The sequence below is a fragment of the Triturus cristatus genome, chromosome 6 (assembly GCF_964204655.1).
Source record: "Triturus cristatus chromosome 6, aTriCri1.1, whole genome shotgun sequence".
Lineage (NCBI taxonomy): Eukaryota > Metazoa > Chordata > Amphibia > Caudata > Salamandridae > Triturus > Triturus cristatus.
Genome location: NC_140589.1, coordinates 452,145,942 through 452,165,494, shown reverse-complemented (window position 1 = coordinate 452,165,494; position 19,553 = coordinate 452,145,942). Strand labels below are relative to the sequence as shown.

The window sequence follows — 19,553 nt, the reverse complement described above, 5'->3', positions numbered from 1 at the left end:
GGTCTTGCCTGACCCAGCGCATGCGCTGGTCTGGCGAGACTTATTGAGAGGGCTCCAAAAAGTGCTACCAGGCCAGCCTGGAGCTACAGTGCATGTGCGGGGCGCGCGCGCCGCGCTTTACCACGATTATTTTCACTTTAGCGGCCGCACGGCCGCTTTGATGTTTCATCGTGATCACGATCGCGATCACTTTCACTTTCGCGGCCGCAGGGCTGCTTTGCATAGCCAATAGGTCTCACTTTTGGGACCTTATAAGTATTTAGTTATGCAACTGTTGCATGGCTAAACACTTATAAGGTCCCAAAGGCGAGACCTATTGGCTATGCCAATGCTTGTTTCATGTTGTTTACATGACCAGTGACATTTGCATCATACACACACTTCTTTCTTGCACTTTCCAGATTCTAGGACTGGGGTGTAATGTTTTTTATTCATGGTCTCTTCTTTTGACTTGATCTCAGCTCTTTAACATGTTTGGATCCCTTTTGTTAAAATAATTGGTTTTAGCCAGTCGTTCCATCTGTAAATCGGGGCAGGTGCATGTTATGTGTGTGAACTGCTTTCTTCGGACACATTCTGCTGGTGGAGATCTTCAACCATATGGTAATCTGCGCATGCATTGGCCTTAAGAAAGCACTGATGACCCAATAATGGCGGGTTTTAGGACAGTCTTGCAGAATCAATTCATTTTGATAGCAGGCTATTTAATGTTAACCTCACTTTCCCTTGTAGGTGCTGCTTTGATATTTTATTCAAGAAATGATGCCTTTGGGACTTAGTGAGAACAAGTTACTATCACTTTCATAACGTTCAATGCATATATATTACGTCTCCACCCTGCTAAACACAGAGCTGATGTGTATCTCCCTCCTCAGGTTGAGACTTGCACAACCGATAATGTGTCAAGGCTATGTTCCCCCATTTTAAAGGTACAGGAAGCATGCATGATATCTTTTTATCATGGCTTTCAAGAGTCAGAATTAAACTCAGAAACATCTGTTCACCAAAATAGTAACAGTAGCGGTTGTGACCCCACTTACCGTTGAGTATTCAAAGTTTGTAGTTAGTATGTAGCAACACCTGTTTGGGATGCAGTGATTCAACTGGAGTTGAGATGCAACATAACCATAGTCCCTCGTAGCAGAATACCCCTGGGACAGGACAGAAACTCTGAGGGTTGGCTGCCTCTATTGCTAGCATTTGAAACTTTCACTAATACCCAAGATTCACTTCTCAAACTGGGGCACACTACTGATGGCAAGCTCTACGTGGCAGGACCGGAACACGTGTGGTGCTCTTTAAAAATGTAGCTCAAAAGTGCCTAAAAAATAATAATGAGTAGGGAGCAGGGGGTGGGTGAAGTAACCCAGTTGGAAGGTGTGGAGGTAGAGGAAACAAAGTTGGGCATGGGGAAAACAAAAGGATGGAATCACACGAGCGAGAGAATAACACGAGTGTGGGTAGGAGGAGAGAAACACTTGGACAAGAGAGAGCAAAGTGAGGAGAGAAAAGCACATAAGGAAGACAACTGTTAAAGACATGTACTACTATGGGACACTTTAATAAAAAGAAAAAGTAGCTCCTTAAAAGCGAGTAGAGGACGCATAGAAGCCAGTCAATCAACGAGATGGTAAAAAGGGTATGCTTCATGGGAAGCACAAACACAAGATAAACAGGTTGAAACAAGAAGAGCCATACAACAGAAAGAAAGCAAAGAAGAGTAAAGTTCGAGGAACATTGTTATTAGAGAAATGCTAATAAAATGCCCTACCATGATGTGTTCTTCAGTTGCAAAAATAAGTTCACCAACAAATTCGACTGGGTCCATATGGAACATCCGAACCTGTGGTACTTTTCCTCCTTACCACAGTAAGTGAAGTGTCTCTACGTCCACCAATATGTCATAAGGACACACGGTTAACAAACAACCGAAGTCATTATTTAACAACCTAGGGCATTCTAGAAATCTGAAGTTGCATTCTTGGCTCACTTAAACTACGCCAACTGAAGTAACATGCTTGAAATACCAGAAAAGAAAAGCTCGGGTCTGGAGCCATCTGCCTGCCTTGCAGGGGAGTTTGTCTCACTCAATCCTGTTTAACCGCCTAAAAGGAGGCATACTGGGACTTGTAGTGCAACCGCAATATGCGAACGGTATAAACAGTCACATTATAACATGGGCAACAGACAGCTATAGTCACACCACTATCCCCCCATGTTTGTGTGGGCAGCACCCCTGACAGGCGACTGCTGCACGTCACACTCACCAAACTCGTATCTGCTCCGAGAGGCAGCGCGGCACAGAAATAAAGCTGGAGGAGTAGGAGCTCCCAAGAAGGGAGCCGCAGAGGTCGGCCAGAGACAGTGCGCATGAAGGGCTCCCCGTCACAACAGCACCAGGAGGGGGTGGGGACGGGGAACCGCAGCGTAGAGGAGGGAGGAGCAAAGGCGGGTAGCGCAGGCGGTGAGGCGTCTTTACAAATCTACAGGCCGGGTGGCTGTCGGCGAAAACAGTCATTGAAGCTGTTATGGGGCAGAGTCCAGTGACGACAGAACCCGCCTAGCAGAAAAACCTGCTCTCCTCCGCCAATAGCCTGCAGATCTCTGCTTGCGTTCTAGACCCCGCCCACTGGCGGAAGTAGGAAGTGCAAAAACTAAACACTTTGCCAAGCGCACGTATAATGTGAGGGTCTCAGTAGCCAATATGAAAAGGGAGTGGGAGAAGGGAGGGGGTAGGGGAGGGAATTCATGAGCGGGCTGAAAGCCAGATGGCAGCTGTGCAAGACGTGCGCGCTTGTGAGCGTAACAGCAAGCTGGTGGCCGGCAAGGTTGCACTTTTAAGTTCAGCTACTAAATATCTAGTCAGGGCAGCGCATGCGCTGGCTCAGGCGAGAACTAAAAAGCAGGTGGCGGTGAGGCAGCATTTAAAGAAAAGGGCAGATGTTTTTTGTTTAGAACATTATTTTTAATCTACACCTAAAAAAGTTCCTTATTCTATCTACCTTTACAATCACTTACATTCATTAACGAAACTGAGTTATTTCAAAGGAATTATCTTGAACGTTCACCTTTGTAAACTAGTGATGTGCTTGATGCTCAGCTTGCAAAGTTTCTTTGGCTATTTTTCACACCATAGTAGTGCAAAAGGCTTTAAAAGTCACGTTATCATGGCTGACTCATTGTCAGTATAATGGTTTTTACAGAAGTGCCTGCCCAAGCAGATTGGCTATCCAATAAAGCAAAACGCTGCAGCCTAACTGCTAAATCTGAAGTTAATTATTCTTGAACTTTCATTGTTTCACAGTAGTTTGGGGTAAATAACGCTAATGGCACTTTTCCTGGTAAAAAATATTTTATTTTAGCAATGCCGCAAAACAATCTTTGTCAATTTCATGGAAATTAGATATACATATAATGTTAATGTTTCTGTGCTGGTAAATATAATTTAGAGATTAGGCGGGACATGTTTTTTTTCCTACAGGACAAGTAGATGTTTTCTGCATTTGGCCTTTTGACCAGTAGAATTTTTAAAATCCCATACCTGGTTACTGGATTCAGAGACAACTGTCTTGAGAGCTAATCACTCATCATCCAAGCTCTTTATGGCTACCAGCTCCAAAAATATCCCCTGCAGGTTTCCTGAGCATTTTGAGGACTTTTGCCTCTATGGCAAGGGAGAGCTTATATGCAGGAGTTAATTTTGTAATTTTTGTCTATTTAGAAAATCTCTTTACATGAAAATAGTGTCAATATACAATCATGTTAAACAATCTACATATTAAATAGGAACTGAGGTCTACGGATTCGAAGGATAACATATATATAGGCATCACCACAGCTCATTGATGCAAGTTTCTTGTTGTCACGGAGCTAAAAAAGAATACGGACCACTGGTGTGTGAAACTAGGGCACTGAAAAGGAAACAGCCTTGTACCTAAACATCTGTTCACAGAGCGGGAAGGATAGGTGGATCAGTAAGGAATCTGAGGCTAGATAGTCTCAACCAGATAGTCTGCTACTGAAAGTAATTAACTTGTTCATCTGATAGAGACTTCTAGCTGCAGATTCCTTACCTCAGAATAGATACCCGAGCAATAACTCCCTAGAGCAGGGTCTGCAAATCTGATTTAGACTAGTAAATCCTTCAGGAAAGAATGGGCAAAGTGCCCATCCTGATGTACCAGACTGTTCAGGCAGTGGTGTTCGGTGAACGTGTGAGGCGAAGCCCACTTTGCAGACAGACAGATGTTCAGGACCGGAACTCCGCACGCTAACGCAGTAGTCACAGACTTTGCTCTGGTGAATGAGCATGCAAGCCCTTCAGAGGTTGCTTCATGGCCAATGATTATCAGATCTTAATGCAGAGCACAATTCATCAGGAGATGGTTTGTTTCTGCATGGCCTTTCCTTTCTTGGCTACTACATACGTACAAATATTTGTAGTGTGCGGTCAAAGTAGAACGGCAATGCTCTTTTTAGGTCCGAACGGTGGAGTCTCTTCCTTAGCGGTATGAGGCGGAGAATAAAAGGTAGGCATGGTGATGGACTGGACCATATGAAACTGGGTGACTACCTTCAGCAAGACAATGCTGGAGACCTAAGGACCAGGTTGTCTGGGTAAAAAGAGACGTACGGAGGAAGAGATGACAGTGCCTAAAGTTCACCGACCCTCTGGGCAGATGTAACTGCCACCAGAAAGGTCAGGAGCCTAAGAGGGCAGTTATGAAGAAGCTCACAGGCAGCACACATCAGAAAGGTAGGAAAAAAATTAAGGTCCCATTGAGGTATAACTAAGGTAGCTGGAGGAAATGTGTTGAAGACCTTTAAGGAACCTATTTACAATAGGGAACTTGAAAGGGAAGGGCTGATCTGGCAGTCACAGAAAGGCTAAGACAGCAGACAAATAACCCTTCAATGTGCCCAATGCAGCGCCATGAACAAAATGATCTGGAAAAGGGGTGCAGAATAAGGGTCAACCTGTTTGTCTGTACACCATGCCACAAACTTGCTCCATCGGCCAGCGTATATCGTCTTAGTGGAGGGACGCAGAGCTGGCAAAACAACATTACAGACTTTGGGCAGAAGGTCATAAGCTGTCGCCGCTCAATCTCCATACAAGGCGGAGCGTTGACAGGTTCGGTGGAGAACCATCCCCTGCTGCTGTGACAGGAGATCCGACCGAAGAGGCAACCTGATCGGAGGACTGATGGACATGCGCAACAGCTCAGGAAACCAGACTCTCCGAGCCCAGTCTTGAGCCATAAGGATTACTAGGGCCGGTTGGAGATGCCACTTGTGATCCCCTAGGCATCTTCGGCTGAGTTAGTCTGCTCTGGTGTTCAGAGAGCCCGCCAGGTGTTGAACCATCAGGGAAATGCCCTGAAGTAGCAGCCATGTCCAGAGACGCAGGCGTTCTTCTCATTAGGTTAAGCCCTTTTAGACTAAGAAAGGGATTATATCCTTATGGAACACGCTGTCTATTTTCGTGCTGTCTCTAATCAAATTTCTTGATATTTCAGTAATTGGACTAATCTGTATAAAAACGATAAACACAATAACTACTATCTTAAAGAGAATAAAGCTTTCAAAACAATTGTAAAACCTCTCATCATTGACTGAACATTAAAGTGCTTAAAGTTGATGATTATATTTGAAACGCATTTGATTGCTGCTCCATTCTAAAATGTGCGGCAAAGATTCATTGAACTAGAAACAGAGTAGCAGATATTTGAGGCCGCTGCTGTATGTGATTTGCATGGAATGGATTGTCCATTGGCCCCAAATGTTAGGCACTATAAAATCTGGGGGCACAGAGACGGTTTACATCTTGATGGGAGCTATAAAATAAATCCCAAAAGTTACTTAATAGTTCTGATTCTTGATTCCAATGTACAAAACTCGAAAATCCGACAACGCGGTATTCGAAGGCGGTTGCAGTTAGGAAGGTGTGAGTATTAATAGGGCAAATTTTGTGGTTGTGATTGTGTTGTATTCGGTTTTCTTTGAGATACGTGAGTGAGTGGTGGAAGTATCGATAAGAGGTTGAAGAGAAGAGATTGAAGTAACAGGCTTGTCGTGGCTAAAAGATCCTAGGATAATAAAAACTTGTTTGCAGGATTCTATGTGTAGTGTGTGAGTGAGGTACCATCACCTACATCGGTAATATAGAGATTTGAAGTTTGTTTTGATTGACTAATATTGATTAATGTTAGTGGCACCTAATTGTGCGAACGGCAGAAACTGCATTGATATGGGGGATTATCCGCTGGTCGAAAACTTACTTGCGATTGTGGAAAAATTCTTGAGACGTTGTAATAAATATTTTGTTTCTTATAGTAGAGCAAATAATAAGTTATTTATGAAGTTATCTGTTGCTGTTGTGTGAATGCGAAGAGAATGAGGGTGAACTTTTGTGAGGAGTGAGACTCTACGTCAGTTTTTCGCGAGGATTGGTCAGTTGGTGTGCTTTTGTACTAGCTTTGGTTGGTGATATTGCAGTGCTGCTCTGGGATTTGATCTCTAAAGTGAATACTGCATTTGGATTTGGTAGTATGTCCTATAAGAGATAATAGCTGCAATTTGATTGCCTTTCTGGAAATTGGCGTGTAAGGAACAGAATCAGAACATTTGTCTTGATTTGAATTGTAGAAACTAAATTGTTATCATGAAGTGTTTTAGGGATTTAAAAAAACATTTTGAAAGGGGATGTTACTATTCCAGTACACAGAGGTGCCTTCTGAGGGTATGCCTGCATACATTAGGACTACCGAAAATGGGTTAAATACATTTACTTAGCTTCGCCAATGGAGCAGAATTACTGCGAATGAGAGAACTTTGATTTCCTAGGTATGGGACAAATAATGCCAGAATTCTTGATCATTTGAAGGGAAGATTATGGGAGATTATTGCAGGTGTTTCAGCAGCACAGTGGTCGTGAGTATCCTAAGGAAAAGAATATGGGGATTTTGGTATTCCAGTTTGGTTTAGGGTCTAAGCCCAAGATCTGTGCACACATAACCCAAAATGTGATCTGTTGGCAAAATAAATCTCTCAACTAAATTCTGCGTTATGCTAAATATTGTAGCGATGAATTGGTAATGAAACAAAAAAGGATTAAAGAGAAATTCTTGTTAGTTCAGACCACGTTACCTCAGAAAGAATTTCAGAACACTTATTTTGTGGGAAATCAGAGAAACATGCAAGGAGTTGCTACATCACCCTCTGGATTTCAGGGAAATCAAGAGGAGGCAGGGTGGGGGAGGATAAATACGTCACACAGTAGAGGTAGACGTGTCCCTGTGGGTATAGGATTTGGATCAGATGTGGCTGCCATGAAAAAGGTTACTGCTTTTCAAGTCTGTCATAGAATTTTACATTGGAAGCGAGGATGTCGATATATTCCTGAAAATGCTGGGGAAATTATGCAAACGCCACAAGGTGCTCAGGTTCCAAAGATGCCTATGCAATACATGCAAATATCAATGCCTGGACAGCCTCCAATGATGGCTCCTGCACCCGTCCCAGAAATCCTAGGTTAAATCTAAATTAATGACAAAAATGAATACTAATCCATTTAAAAATACTATGCCTCAATTTCAGAACACTATGCCGCAATTCCAAAATGCTGTGAAGTGAAGATCAGCAAGTAGAGAGTCAAGTGCCTGAAGTGACACAATGTGGCATTGAGATCTCTAACGAAAAAGAAGCAGAGATCAAATCACAGATCAGAAGTGCCTGTGGAGTGGTGCAAGAAGACGAAAACGATCCATGAAACAAGTACCGGAGCAAAGAAAACAAATCGACAAGCAGTATGGCCATAAAGTGTTGAACATAAAAGCCCAAGGAGAAGTTTATCAATAGCTCGAATCCCAGAGATTATACTTTAAGACGACGAAAAAGACGAGGAAAGTGGTATAGATCCAAATCAACAAATAATGAGATCTAAAAGAGCATGATTACCTTGCAGCAGATACTCACATCCTGAATGGTCCTTTTACGTGAACACTGCTTTGAACATTACACTAGAAGACCTGTGCATGTGAATTCTGAACTATTTGCGCCAGCCTGAGAGCATAAGAAAAAAAACGAATTCGGAAAATTTGAAATAAAAGAAGTTGGAAAGCACTGAAAGTAAGACTTCTAACTATGCCAAATAGGTTTGTTCTATTAATTATTTGTTTTACATTAGATAAACCTAGACCATAGTAAAGATTTACAGAAGAATTAGGGATAACATTTAGAGGACACAAAGTAGGTTTAAGGATTGTCTATTCAGAAATCGGAACTTGGGGAAAAAAAAGCCTAAATGCATTCAAGAAGACATCCGCTAAAACTGCTGATCTAAAACTTGTCCCACTCAGAGAATTTGTTGCATTACAAATAAGCGTAAATATATTATGGGTTCGATTTTTGTAATAACACTAATAATTATCCCTATAGTACAAATAGGATTTTATCTGAAACCCGAGTCAGAACCCAAAGCCAAGAATATTACTAATACACACCCTTTTGACATTAGAGGAAATCCTTTTAGTTATTCCTTTGCAAGTTATAACAAGCACTTACAGTGCAATAGGTCTTGCATTTGAGAGAGTTTGATCTCTTGGCATTATAAACGATACTGCCTTTTAGTTATGCATTTATAAAACCTGCAAGCGACATTTACGCACCTCTTGGAGGTTTTGTAAACATAAATAAAAGGCATTATGATTTTCAATGCCAATGGATCAAACTCTAGCAAACGCGAGACCTATTACACTGCAAGTGCTTGTTTTAGGTGGCATTCGTTTTTGCGCGCAGCTTTGAAGTTGTAATGCTCCCTACCAGCACAGGTCTAAAAAGCCAGCTGTACTTTGTTGGGTCCATACCCAAGACAGACTGAAAGGAATCCGCAAGGGATAAAATTACAGCTACGAAACTACGCGTCCATGTATAAATGGACTGCCTAAAAGTCATTGTGAGGCCATTAAATCTTGTAAATCCATAATTTGATCATGGGCGCCCATAACGTCTCATTTGTATAAGGGAAAATTAACATGTATTTGAGCTCCAAAAACAAAGAGGAAGAACGACACTCTCTACCGTGACTATCATGGCTGCCTCCGAAAGTCTCCAAACAAAAAAAGCAATCGCGAAAGCGATCGCTAATGTAAAATAAAAAAGCCACACCCGCGAGTGGTGCGCGCGCGCCACTGCGAGCCATATGTGTTTTCAATTATCGCGCCCGTGTCTGGGTACGATAATTGAAAACATAGGGGCTTTGGTGCACGTAACAGACAATAATAGGCCATGGGCGGAGCAATGCAACCGCCTTTGGCCAATTGAGTGCTCGGTTTTAAAAAAACACGCACACAAAGCCCAATAGCGGAACCTAAAAGGAAAAGCACACGCACGAGCATGTGCGATTCCAGGGTCCGTTTTCAAACCCCGAACAAAAGGACTCTCACCAGCGCGAGCACTGCTGTGCAGTGCAACGCAGGGCGCGAGTCCTAAAAAGGACGAATATTTTACTAATGTTTATTCTAGACTAGTTCAAGAATACACTAAAGCTATGGATGTAAAAGACTGCTATGTTTGAGTACATTTATCCACTTCTGTTTGAGGAAGTTACATACTATCGCATACCTCTATGTTATGCTAAGGAGATGAACACGGCTTGGTACTATTTCTTACCACACGCCCCTATAGACCGTGTAAAGCAGGGGTACTCACAAAGTTTCTCTTGGGGGCCAAATTTACAGTGTGGTTTGTGGCCGAGGGCCGCACCTTGGGGGCGGGGTCATTGGGGGAGGGGCGGGGTTGAGCAAAAAAAAAACTGACCATGAGCCACCGGACCCGGCATACACATATCTCTCTCTCTCCCTCTCTCTATCTCCCACCCTCCCTCCTCCGTCTCCCTCCCTCCTCCGTCTCCTTCCCTCTCTCCTTCTATCCGTCTCTCTCCGTCTCCCCCTCTGTCTCCCTCTCTCTCTGTCTCTGTCTCCCTCCCCCTCTCTCCCTCTCCCTCCCTCTCCGTCTCCCTCCCTCTCCGTCTCCCTCCCTCTGTCTCCCTCCCTCTGTCTCCCTCCCTCTGTCTCCCTCCGTCTCCCACCCTCCATCTCCCTCCCTCCATCTCCCTCCCTCCATCCGTCCGTCTCCCTCCGTCCGTCCGTCTCCCTCCCTCCGTCTCCCTCCCTCCGTCTCCCTCCCTCCCTCCCTCCCTCTGTCTCCCTCTCTCTATCTCCCACCCTCCCTCCCTGTCTCTCTCCCTCCCTCTCCCTCTGTCTATCTCCCTCTGTCTCCATCTCCCTCTCCCTCCCTCCGTCCGTCTCCCTCCATCTCCCTCCCTCCGTCTCCCACCCTCCGTCTCCCTCCCTCTGTCTCCCTCCCTCTATCTCTCTCTGTCTCCCTCCCTCCGTCTCTCTCTGTCTCCCTCCCTCTTTCTCTCCCTGTCTCTCTCCCTCTGTCTCCCTCCCTCTCCCTGTCTCTCTCCCTCCCTTCCTCTGTCACCCTCCGTCTCCTTCCCTCTGTCTCCCTCCCCCTCCCTCCCTCTCTGCCTCTCTCTGTCTCCCTTCCTCTCCCTCCCTCTGTCTCCCTCCCTCTCCCGTTGTCTCTATCCCTCTCCCTCCCTTCCTCTGTCACCCTCCGTCTCCCTTCCTCTGCCTCCCTCCGTCACGGGCTGAGACAGCTTCCAAGCGCGCACACACCCAAGCCGCACTGAGACAGCTTCCAAGCGCGCACACACCCAAGCCGCACTGAGACAGCTTCCCAGCGCTCACACACAGCCCCACCTGAGTACTTCACGGGTCTTTAAAAGACCATTTACATGTTAAAGCTTTGTTGTATTTCACCTCTTTGGCCCCTGCATCTCCACTTTGACAATCACTGGAATCCCCCGGCCCCACAGAGCAGAGTCTCAGAGTCCGGGCTGCTGCACCCGACAGTGTTTGCTAACACTATTTAATTTATTTTTTAAAACACGTATAGGATGTCTGCAAGGTCCGCGGGCCGCCGAGGAAGGCTTGCTGGGCCGCTGGCGGCCTGCGGGCCGTACTATGAGTAACCCTGGTGTAAAGGCTTATAAAAAAATCTAACCTCTCTGATGCGACCGGTAGAGAAGACATACACAATGGCATTAGAGGAAAGATATATTAACATGACAACAACTACAGACAGAAAGGGTGAGGACTTAAAGAATGCATGGAAGAAAGAAGAAAAAGAACTTAGAAAGAAGATGGTTTACCCTAAATTTAGGCTAGACAGTTGGCATAAGGGAAAGATTTGCATCTGTAGAAGACGATCACCAAAGACATGTACAGATTAGTAGTTGTGAACACACATTTGAATTGCCAGGGGGAGCTTTGCACATATTACAGGGAGACCAAACTGCAATTCCAGGAGTTTACTATATTTGTGGACAGAACGCGTACTTCCTATTGCCAACCAATTGGGAGGGAACCTGCTACTTGGGTATATTAATTCTGAAAATGTATCATGTTACAAGTTTAGTTGCACTAACATGAACACCAGCACATAGACCGAAGCGTAGGACAGAAGCGGGAACTGGATTAGTTGGAGACCTATTTGGAGCAACCAGCACATCTAGAGCTTAGCTTGTAATTAACAAATAGTTAGTTGCTATATATGGTCATTGGTTTTGTAGGACCGTCTTGCTCTAGACATACCACTTGTAAAACAAAGCATAGTCTGCTGGATGCTTAAATTAACTCACTGCTGCTCGTACTTATCTGACAAAAGCAAATAAATAAAGAGTTATACAAAGAACATTTCGGGTTTAGAACCTGAATTGGAATCACCAAGTCTGTATGACAATTTTGGGAAAGAGCTGACTACAATTGGGAATTGTTTTTTAACAGCAGGAAAGATTATACTGATGCTCTATTACTAAGCCGCAAATATTTCTTACACAGACGACAAACATATCTAGAAGAAATTATATGAAAGGGATGGGGGAATGCATGGCATCATGAATGACTATTACATGAAGTCTCTAAAATCTAGGGGATTGAAAAGGAAACAACAGGACTCTACTGATGACGAAAGTGCTTTCTGAAGACAAATTCACATGTGAAATGCTATTTTGTGATGATTTAAGAATCATCAGAAGCGAGGTATTGTAAAAGTTTTTAAAAATTATGAACTTTATAGGCCTGGATTAACAATGCTAAAATGTTCTTGGACATTAGAGAATGTGTTTTAACCTTACAGTATAAAGATTGCATAGAAAAACTAAACAAAGGAAATGCACTTCTTTGAATGTGCAAAGCAAAACGTAGCTTTTAACGTAGGAAAAGGTATTTCTAAAACTTGTAAAATAAAATGTCCAGTTAAAAAATACAATAAGCTCCCATTCTTTATGTGCGTTCACAACTAGGCCTTAAATTTCTATTCGAACTTTGTTTGCCTTTAACTAAAATCCCTTTTAGAAAATGCTGACCCAATGCTAGTATCGGACTGCAAAATCATACATTGTTTCAAAATGTGCTGCTCTAAAAGAAATGATTTTCTTTACTTCCTCACCCCATATGATTTCATTTCTTCTGAATTAATGTGTTTCACAGTATTTTTCCATATGAATAAAATATTAGTAACGTTAAGCTTACTGCTACAGGACTTGATCAATAGAAATGTTTCATTGCTTAGACTAGTACTGTATCCACACAATGGGACACTGACAGCAGTTACCAGAGTAGGCCTGCGCAGGGTTCTCATGAGAGCCTTCCCTCATGTATCTAGTATATAACATTTGGAAATGTTTAGATAACTGTTCACCGCCGTGAATGCTTACCGTAGGAATCAGGAGGAAAGACAACAGACCATCGAAAGATCATTTCCTATTGGATGAGGATGACCTAGCTTGCAGGATTATTGCAACATGATTATGTTTTCATATATACATGTTCCTAGTTAGAGAGAATTATTATTAATGCCCGTATCGCTTTTATGGTTTCCTATCCCCGATGCTTCATGCATTGCTTTCCCTTGCCCGAATTGCTGTGAGCTACTGCTAACGACGATTTCCGATGCCCTGCTCTGTTTTTTCAACAGGGAGACTTTCTCCTTATGCTGTGATTATTTTCTTTATTCATGGTGGTTACAGCAATTGCTGGTGAACTCGGCTGAATTTCCAGGACTGCTCTTCATGGGGAGTTTGTTTCTTTGGATTTATTAGATACTCCAACATATCTTACTCTTTTCCAAAGGGACCCTTTATGGGTTCTCATTAGTTTAGGTCCTTTTAGACTGAGACAGAGATTATATCTTTATGGATTTATTATCTTTCTGGTCTATTTTCATGAAGTCTCTAATCAAAATGTTCTTGATATTTCTCTAATTTGATTAATCTGAATAAAAATGATTTTAAAAAAACCTAACCTCTTAAAGAGAAACCTTTTTAAACGATTCTAAAACCGCTCATCATTGACTGAACAGTAAAGTACTGAAAGTTAATTATATTTGAAATAGATTTGATTGCAGCTCCAGTCTAAAATCAGGGGCTAAGATTGTAAGTGATTTGGGTTGAATTGATTGTCCATTGGCCCCACGTCTTAGCTTGATCAGTATTTTTAGGTCAGGCATTGAAAGCCGCATAATAGGTTATGTATAGACAACATATGGCGCAGAAGCTCCCTCTGGTGGCTGCTAGACTGGAATTCTTTCTTCTATTCCAGTTTCTCAGTCTGTAGAATTCTTAATAGAAACGGTATATATACTGCAATCAACATTCTGCGCACTACACAGCTCCCTGCACCGCCTCATCTTGCTATTTCCACCCTCAAATGATGCGTGTATATGTTTGATACGAAAAAGGATCACATGACAGAAGAAAGCAAAGTGTTGGTAAACAGGCGTGTGCACAGAGACACACAGGGAAGCCATACGGGAACGCTCACATCTAAACACAAAATGACAAAAGAAATCCACACGGAAAGACATACAGACCCTAGCTCGGAAAATAAAAAATATCCCCACATGTACCAGCACACATAAGTACACCTAAATATACTTGTAGAAATGTGTAGACTCCCGTTAGACATGTAACATTGATTGTTTTTATCTCACGCTTGACATTTTATCGGGTCAAACATTTGAAGTGAGTAATAACACACATTTGAAAACAAGCACACAACACACCCGCAACCTCACAAACATACAGCTAAAAAACATTCACATTAAAAACGCCAAAATCTCAGCCATTGCCGAGACCTACTGCCTGTGCCAATGTGTGTTTCAAGGCACTGTTGCAAGCACTCTCACTCAGAAATTGACTAAGGGTTCCAGAACATAGCACTGTCTGAGTCGCAAGGTAGAGCTAGTGGAAGTTTTATGTATGACAGGCACGGCACAGAATGCCCATCGGCTGAGGCGGTGGATGCAAGTTGGAGACTGCCTCATAGAGCTGCTGAGAGGGCCCTCGGATGAAAGCCAGATGAGCTCCACATAAGCGCCGGACAGCATAAGCGGGTCGGGTCTGCTGGCTCAGTGGACTAATGCGTCCACTGCAGGGGCCTGTGTTCGACCTCATGGTCACAGGTTCAAATCCCGACGGGTCCACTTAGCCTTTCATCCATCTGAGGTCGATAAAATGAGTACCATTGAGTTGGGTAACAATGAACATCTGTTATTCAGCGCCAAGATATGCCTTCGGGTGAACGTGCGCTTTACAAATACATACGTTATAAGCTAGTTGTGTGCCTCACTGCCATGCACCACTGGTCCCAGTCATGGGGTTGTCACATAATGAGTGACACACCCACCTTTAATACACCAATAGCTAAACCAGGATGACACGCTGCCACTAGTCCTCATGCATATGGCAGGCTGCAGTGGCCCATTTGAGGCACAGAAAGGATAGAGTATGAGACACAACTTCAGGTGTTAGCTTCACAATGAGCTTCTCTGTCACACTGTGCCACATGCTTCGCAAGGACATGTGTTTTTCATGGTAAACCATCATTCTCCTACCTTAACATGACCAGTCCCAACATTAAAATCGCCAAGAGATAGATTTGGAGAGCTTTACCGTTGATTACAATGTATTTATTTCAGAATTGCCACCTGCCCATCCAAAATAACGGGTTAGGTTGGTATGATACGAGTCTCAGCCCCTTTTCCTTAAAGTTGTATCACTGTGAAACAACCATTGGCAAAGTCACCTGGTCTTGCTCTTTTGACCGATTGGCTTTGCCAATGCTGTACAGTATCTGCAAATGGCAAAGCTTTTTTGAGGAAGCTGTGCAGCACGGGTAAACCCCGCCCCTCCACTAAAATAAAATAAAAAAGGCTCAATTGCTGGTGGCTGCGTGATGATGTATGAACTTAAAAGCTTTATGATGGCTAGACCTAAAACAGATACCATTTACACTGGCACTTCTAGAGTATGTTTTTGTACATCTTCAACGAGTTAGTTAAGTGTATGGTAAAGTGCACACAGGAATATGATGTGCTAACGAGGAAAGGAGGCGGATTCACAATTGTATTATCAGTAAAACAGTTTTAGAGATATACATTTACTTATCTATTTAAAAATGCCAACCAAAAGGTCCCAAACTGCTGTTTGCCCCCTTTACGGACTTAGCAATGTCATTGCAAAGAAATGTTGGTGTTTCTGATAGCAGTGCAAAGAAAATCATCTTCTACCTACAGATATGTGAAATTCTCCTCTACCAGAACTCTTAAGGTTTTATAATGGCTGTGAATTTGTTTGTATGATTTCTTTAAAAACTGAGAAGTGGAAAGTGCCAGAGCTCATATGAGTCTTGGTGTGTACCACATATCTCGAATGCGTGGGGCTGGTCAGTGGGTGGAACTGGACATGAAACCAAATCGGCACTTCCATGAAGGTTAAAGCCATCCTGCACAGCAGGAAACAGCAAATCAAATTGGGCCATGGAGTCTTTCGCACTTATTCTGCTCTGAGATTAGCCCGAATCCTACCAAGAAAATGCGAGAGTGCAAAAATGGCCCTGATGGTTGGAGGCTCAGTCACTAGGGCCTATTTGTTCGTATACACTTCACCTCACAGGATCCTCTCCCTCGTTATAGATATACATACACACACACACTTTCTCTCTCGCACCCCTGCGCCCCCTATTCCTTTGAGGAAGCAAGGGGCAGCGGCGAGCGATGGGGAAAGAGAAAGGATCCACAGAATGGCTTAAAGGGAGGAAAAACAGGAGGGTGTGTCAGGGAAAGACGCCTGAGCATCGGCAGCAGAGGAGAGATCAGGGAAAGAGGTAGGCGGCACTGTATGCAGTGGCTTCAAGTTGCTTTTCTGTATATAATGCTTTCATGAGATACAGAGTTACACTTGTGATCACAGCATACTTTTCAGATGTAAAAAAAAGTCTCTCACACACTGGTGGATGGATTTACCTAACACTCATCTGGGGGAGGCTTAGATGTGATTGGCAAAGTTTTAAGCCAAAGGTTGGGCTAGTCAGTAATGATTTGAGGTTTGTAAAGCGCTCGAATGATCATGGGCGTCTTGGCGCTGCTTTCCAGACAGATGCCAGATTGCTACCGATGATAGGAGTAGTTGTTACTTAGTTGATAAAAAGCCAGGTTTTCAGAGATTTTCTAAAAGAACATACATTGGGGCTGTTTTTTATGTTTAAAGGGAGCGTGTTCCAGAGTTTGGCTGTTTCTGAAATACAACTTCTTCTGCCCCAGTGCACACTCTTGGCTCTGGGGGATCAGTTAAATATTCTGGGCTGATGCCGTGCAGTGCCTTAAAGGCTAAACACAGATTTAAATTTGATCCTTTTGTCGACTGAAAGCCAGAGCAATTTGATCAAGAAGGGGGGCCACCGACTGATATTTTGGGATATCCAGCAGCAGGATAGCTGATGAATTTTAAAGCTGCTGTAGCTTTTGCAGATATGTTTTTGGGATGTTTACATAAAGGACATTTTCATAGTCCAATTTGGCCAATGGATGTAGGGGATGATCCCAAAGCCCGCTACAATTATATTAAAGACAATAGATCTGTATCACAGCTACAGTGTCAAAACCCAGACTCAAAAAAGCTAGATTTTCCTTTGTATTCTACATGCTGATCCTGCTCCCTGTCTACCTATTAACATCCAGATGCTGACACAACAGTTGACTCACCATCTCAATACCGCTTATTAAACATCCATTCTGTTGTTAAAAATCAAGTACAAATTACAGGCTTTGTAACACAACAAAGTATAGGTATGTCATTTCTTACAGAAACGTGGTTGTCATAAGGTAGCAGCTCTATCCTGTTGGACACTATTCCTGTGAGTTTTGTATTACTCCACCAGGACTAGACTAACTATATTTTATATTCAGCTTCATCTTGCTTTAGTTCATGATGCAGTGCGGGCAATGTTTGGTATTCACAAAACCGGTACACTACCCATCAATCGCTGATCAAATTATGTTCATGACCATGTGTCTGGTGTAAAATTGCCTTCACCATCAAGCATCTGGGTATCGTTGCCCTAAAAGCTCTCTCTATTGCTCTGGAAAGTATCTTCATAGCAAGGCCAAACGTACCTCTAGTCTTTAAAAAATCCTCCTCCCTCCTGAACGTCAGACAAACTGAGGACTTGGCTGTTTGGTTAGGCAGCAGGTAAAATTTACACCAAGAGACCATTGTGACGGCACGTGGTATACAAATTATGTCAATCAATCTGTGGAGAAAATATATTGTAAGCATGCAAGGCTTGCCGCCCTCAAAGAATCCTATTATCAACCACACTCACCTTTTCAAGTGACCCAACAAAAGATGCCCGTTGTCAAACTTTCTGTTGCAGTATGTGATGGGACATATGATTGGCTTGTAATTCTGTGGACTTTGCTGAGTGATAGGTAACCGTTTGCGACCTGTAGTGACGGATCCTGGTCTAAGACCTACATTTAAAAACAGAACAGATCAATCAGACACCGTTTAGGGTACAAAATTTAACAATACCAAGATCATTGACGTTTTCATACTAACAGTCCAAATAACACAGGCCATAACTACAGCATCACAAATCCGATTATAACTGTGGAACTCCAGCAATCGCAAAATATATTTATTAAAAAAAAAGGCAAATATATATTTAGCTGAAGCATTTGCACTGGTGCCTGCTAATTAAAAAAACAAAACCACAGTTAAAAAGCATAAAACTACTGTTCTTAAATATCTCTTTAGGACATCTTTCAAAGTTTCTAAATATAAAAAAACAATGTGCACCGCTGCACTGGGCAATTTCTAAAATAGTAATCTTTAGCATACACAAGTAGTTCAGGTTCAAAATTAGCATGAAAATCTGCTGCCTACTTATCAGCGATCTTCTTTACATTGAGTCTAACTCTTCGTAATGACAGGCTTTATAATTGAGGTTGACTCCCATCCTGAACGACCGTCTACTAAGATAATTACTCTAAGAAATGTGTGATTCTTAAGCCCTACCCTTCCCCTGGCTACAACTATATGGACCTAACCTAAACTTCCTGTTCATCAAACCCAAGCAGTATTCGTGGCTGAAAAACAAACTTGAGAAGTTTGAACCACTAGGGCTGTGTGAAGGAAGATTTAGCATCTTCAATGAAGAAAACCTGTGTGTAGCACCTCACTTTATTCCTGTTGCTTTCAGCCTATTGGTATTTACAAGATAAGGCACTATTTTATCAGATTTTCGTAATTGAAAAAGACATTCAGAGAATTGCACAACCATCCAGCCCACAAAGCCAATATCCTTTAACAGAGGCTGGCAATTGAAGCCGCGAAGACCAAACTCAAGGACACTGCAAGCTGGAGAAAGTGTTTTCACCCCCATTTCCCTAAATCAACAGTCAAGAAAAGCAAGAACTTATTCCTCTCCCAAAATCCTTTCGTTTGCGGGAAGTCATTTTGATGGCCTACACTATGTTAAACCAAAAAAAGACCTTTCATTGGGGATGCATGATTCAGATAAGAGGAGTGACGGTCCATAATCTCGTCAACATTAACATAAAAGAAACATTTGTCAAAAATTCCTGTTCCAGAAAAAGCATCATTTTTGCTAGGAAAGCCTTAAATAAAGCTCTTGTGTAAACAAGGGATATACCTATCTAAGTTCATGCTAATGTCACAGGTATGAAAACAAAAATGTCAGCCAATAAAAGGTTTATTTTTAACTCTTCCACCCACAAATTATACCTCAGGCACATTATCTGTGTTTGTTCCACAATTCTCCCTTAACCAGGGGCTGCTGGTGCAGCCTAGAAAAGGGCACCCAATTACACTAAAAAGCGCTTTTCTCTGTGCCGTTTTAAACCCAGACAGCTGACACCTGTGCAGAACACAGCCTATTAGCAAAAGACAGAGAAACTGTTTAAAACCAAAGCTCCGCCTTTCTTTGGAGGCGGACCGGCCTCAGTTTTAAGATTAGACAGGAAATGTAGGAGGCTGGCTTAGTATATGGTGCACACTTATTTAAGTGAAGCACCTTGCACTAATCAGACAACCCTTATGGTGATTTTAATGGTCTTAAACAAGCATAGAAAGCTCTCTAAGTGGTAGCTGAGGAGAGCAGCCTTCAGGCTTAGTGCAGACA

At 42.8% G+C, this 19,553-nt stretch overlaps 1 protein-coding gene across 1 annotated transcript in view; it reads right to left on the bottom strand.

The window, feature by feature from the left end:
* The window catches only part of ZNF451 (zinc finger protein 451), a 641,645-nt gene that overhangs the window by 397,954 nt on the left and 224,138 nt on the right, over positions 1 to 19,553 (bottom strand). Inside the window, exon 5 of the mRNA XM_085610887.1 lies at positions 17,733 to 17,880. Within this exon, the coding sequence (XP_085467013.1) occupies positions 17,733 to 17,880 (148 nt within the window). The remainder of the gene's footprint in view (positions 1 to 17,732; positions 17,881 to 19,553) is intronic.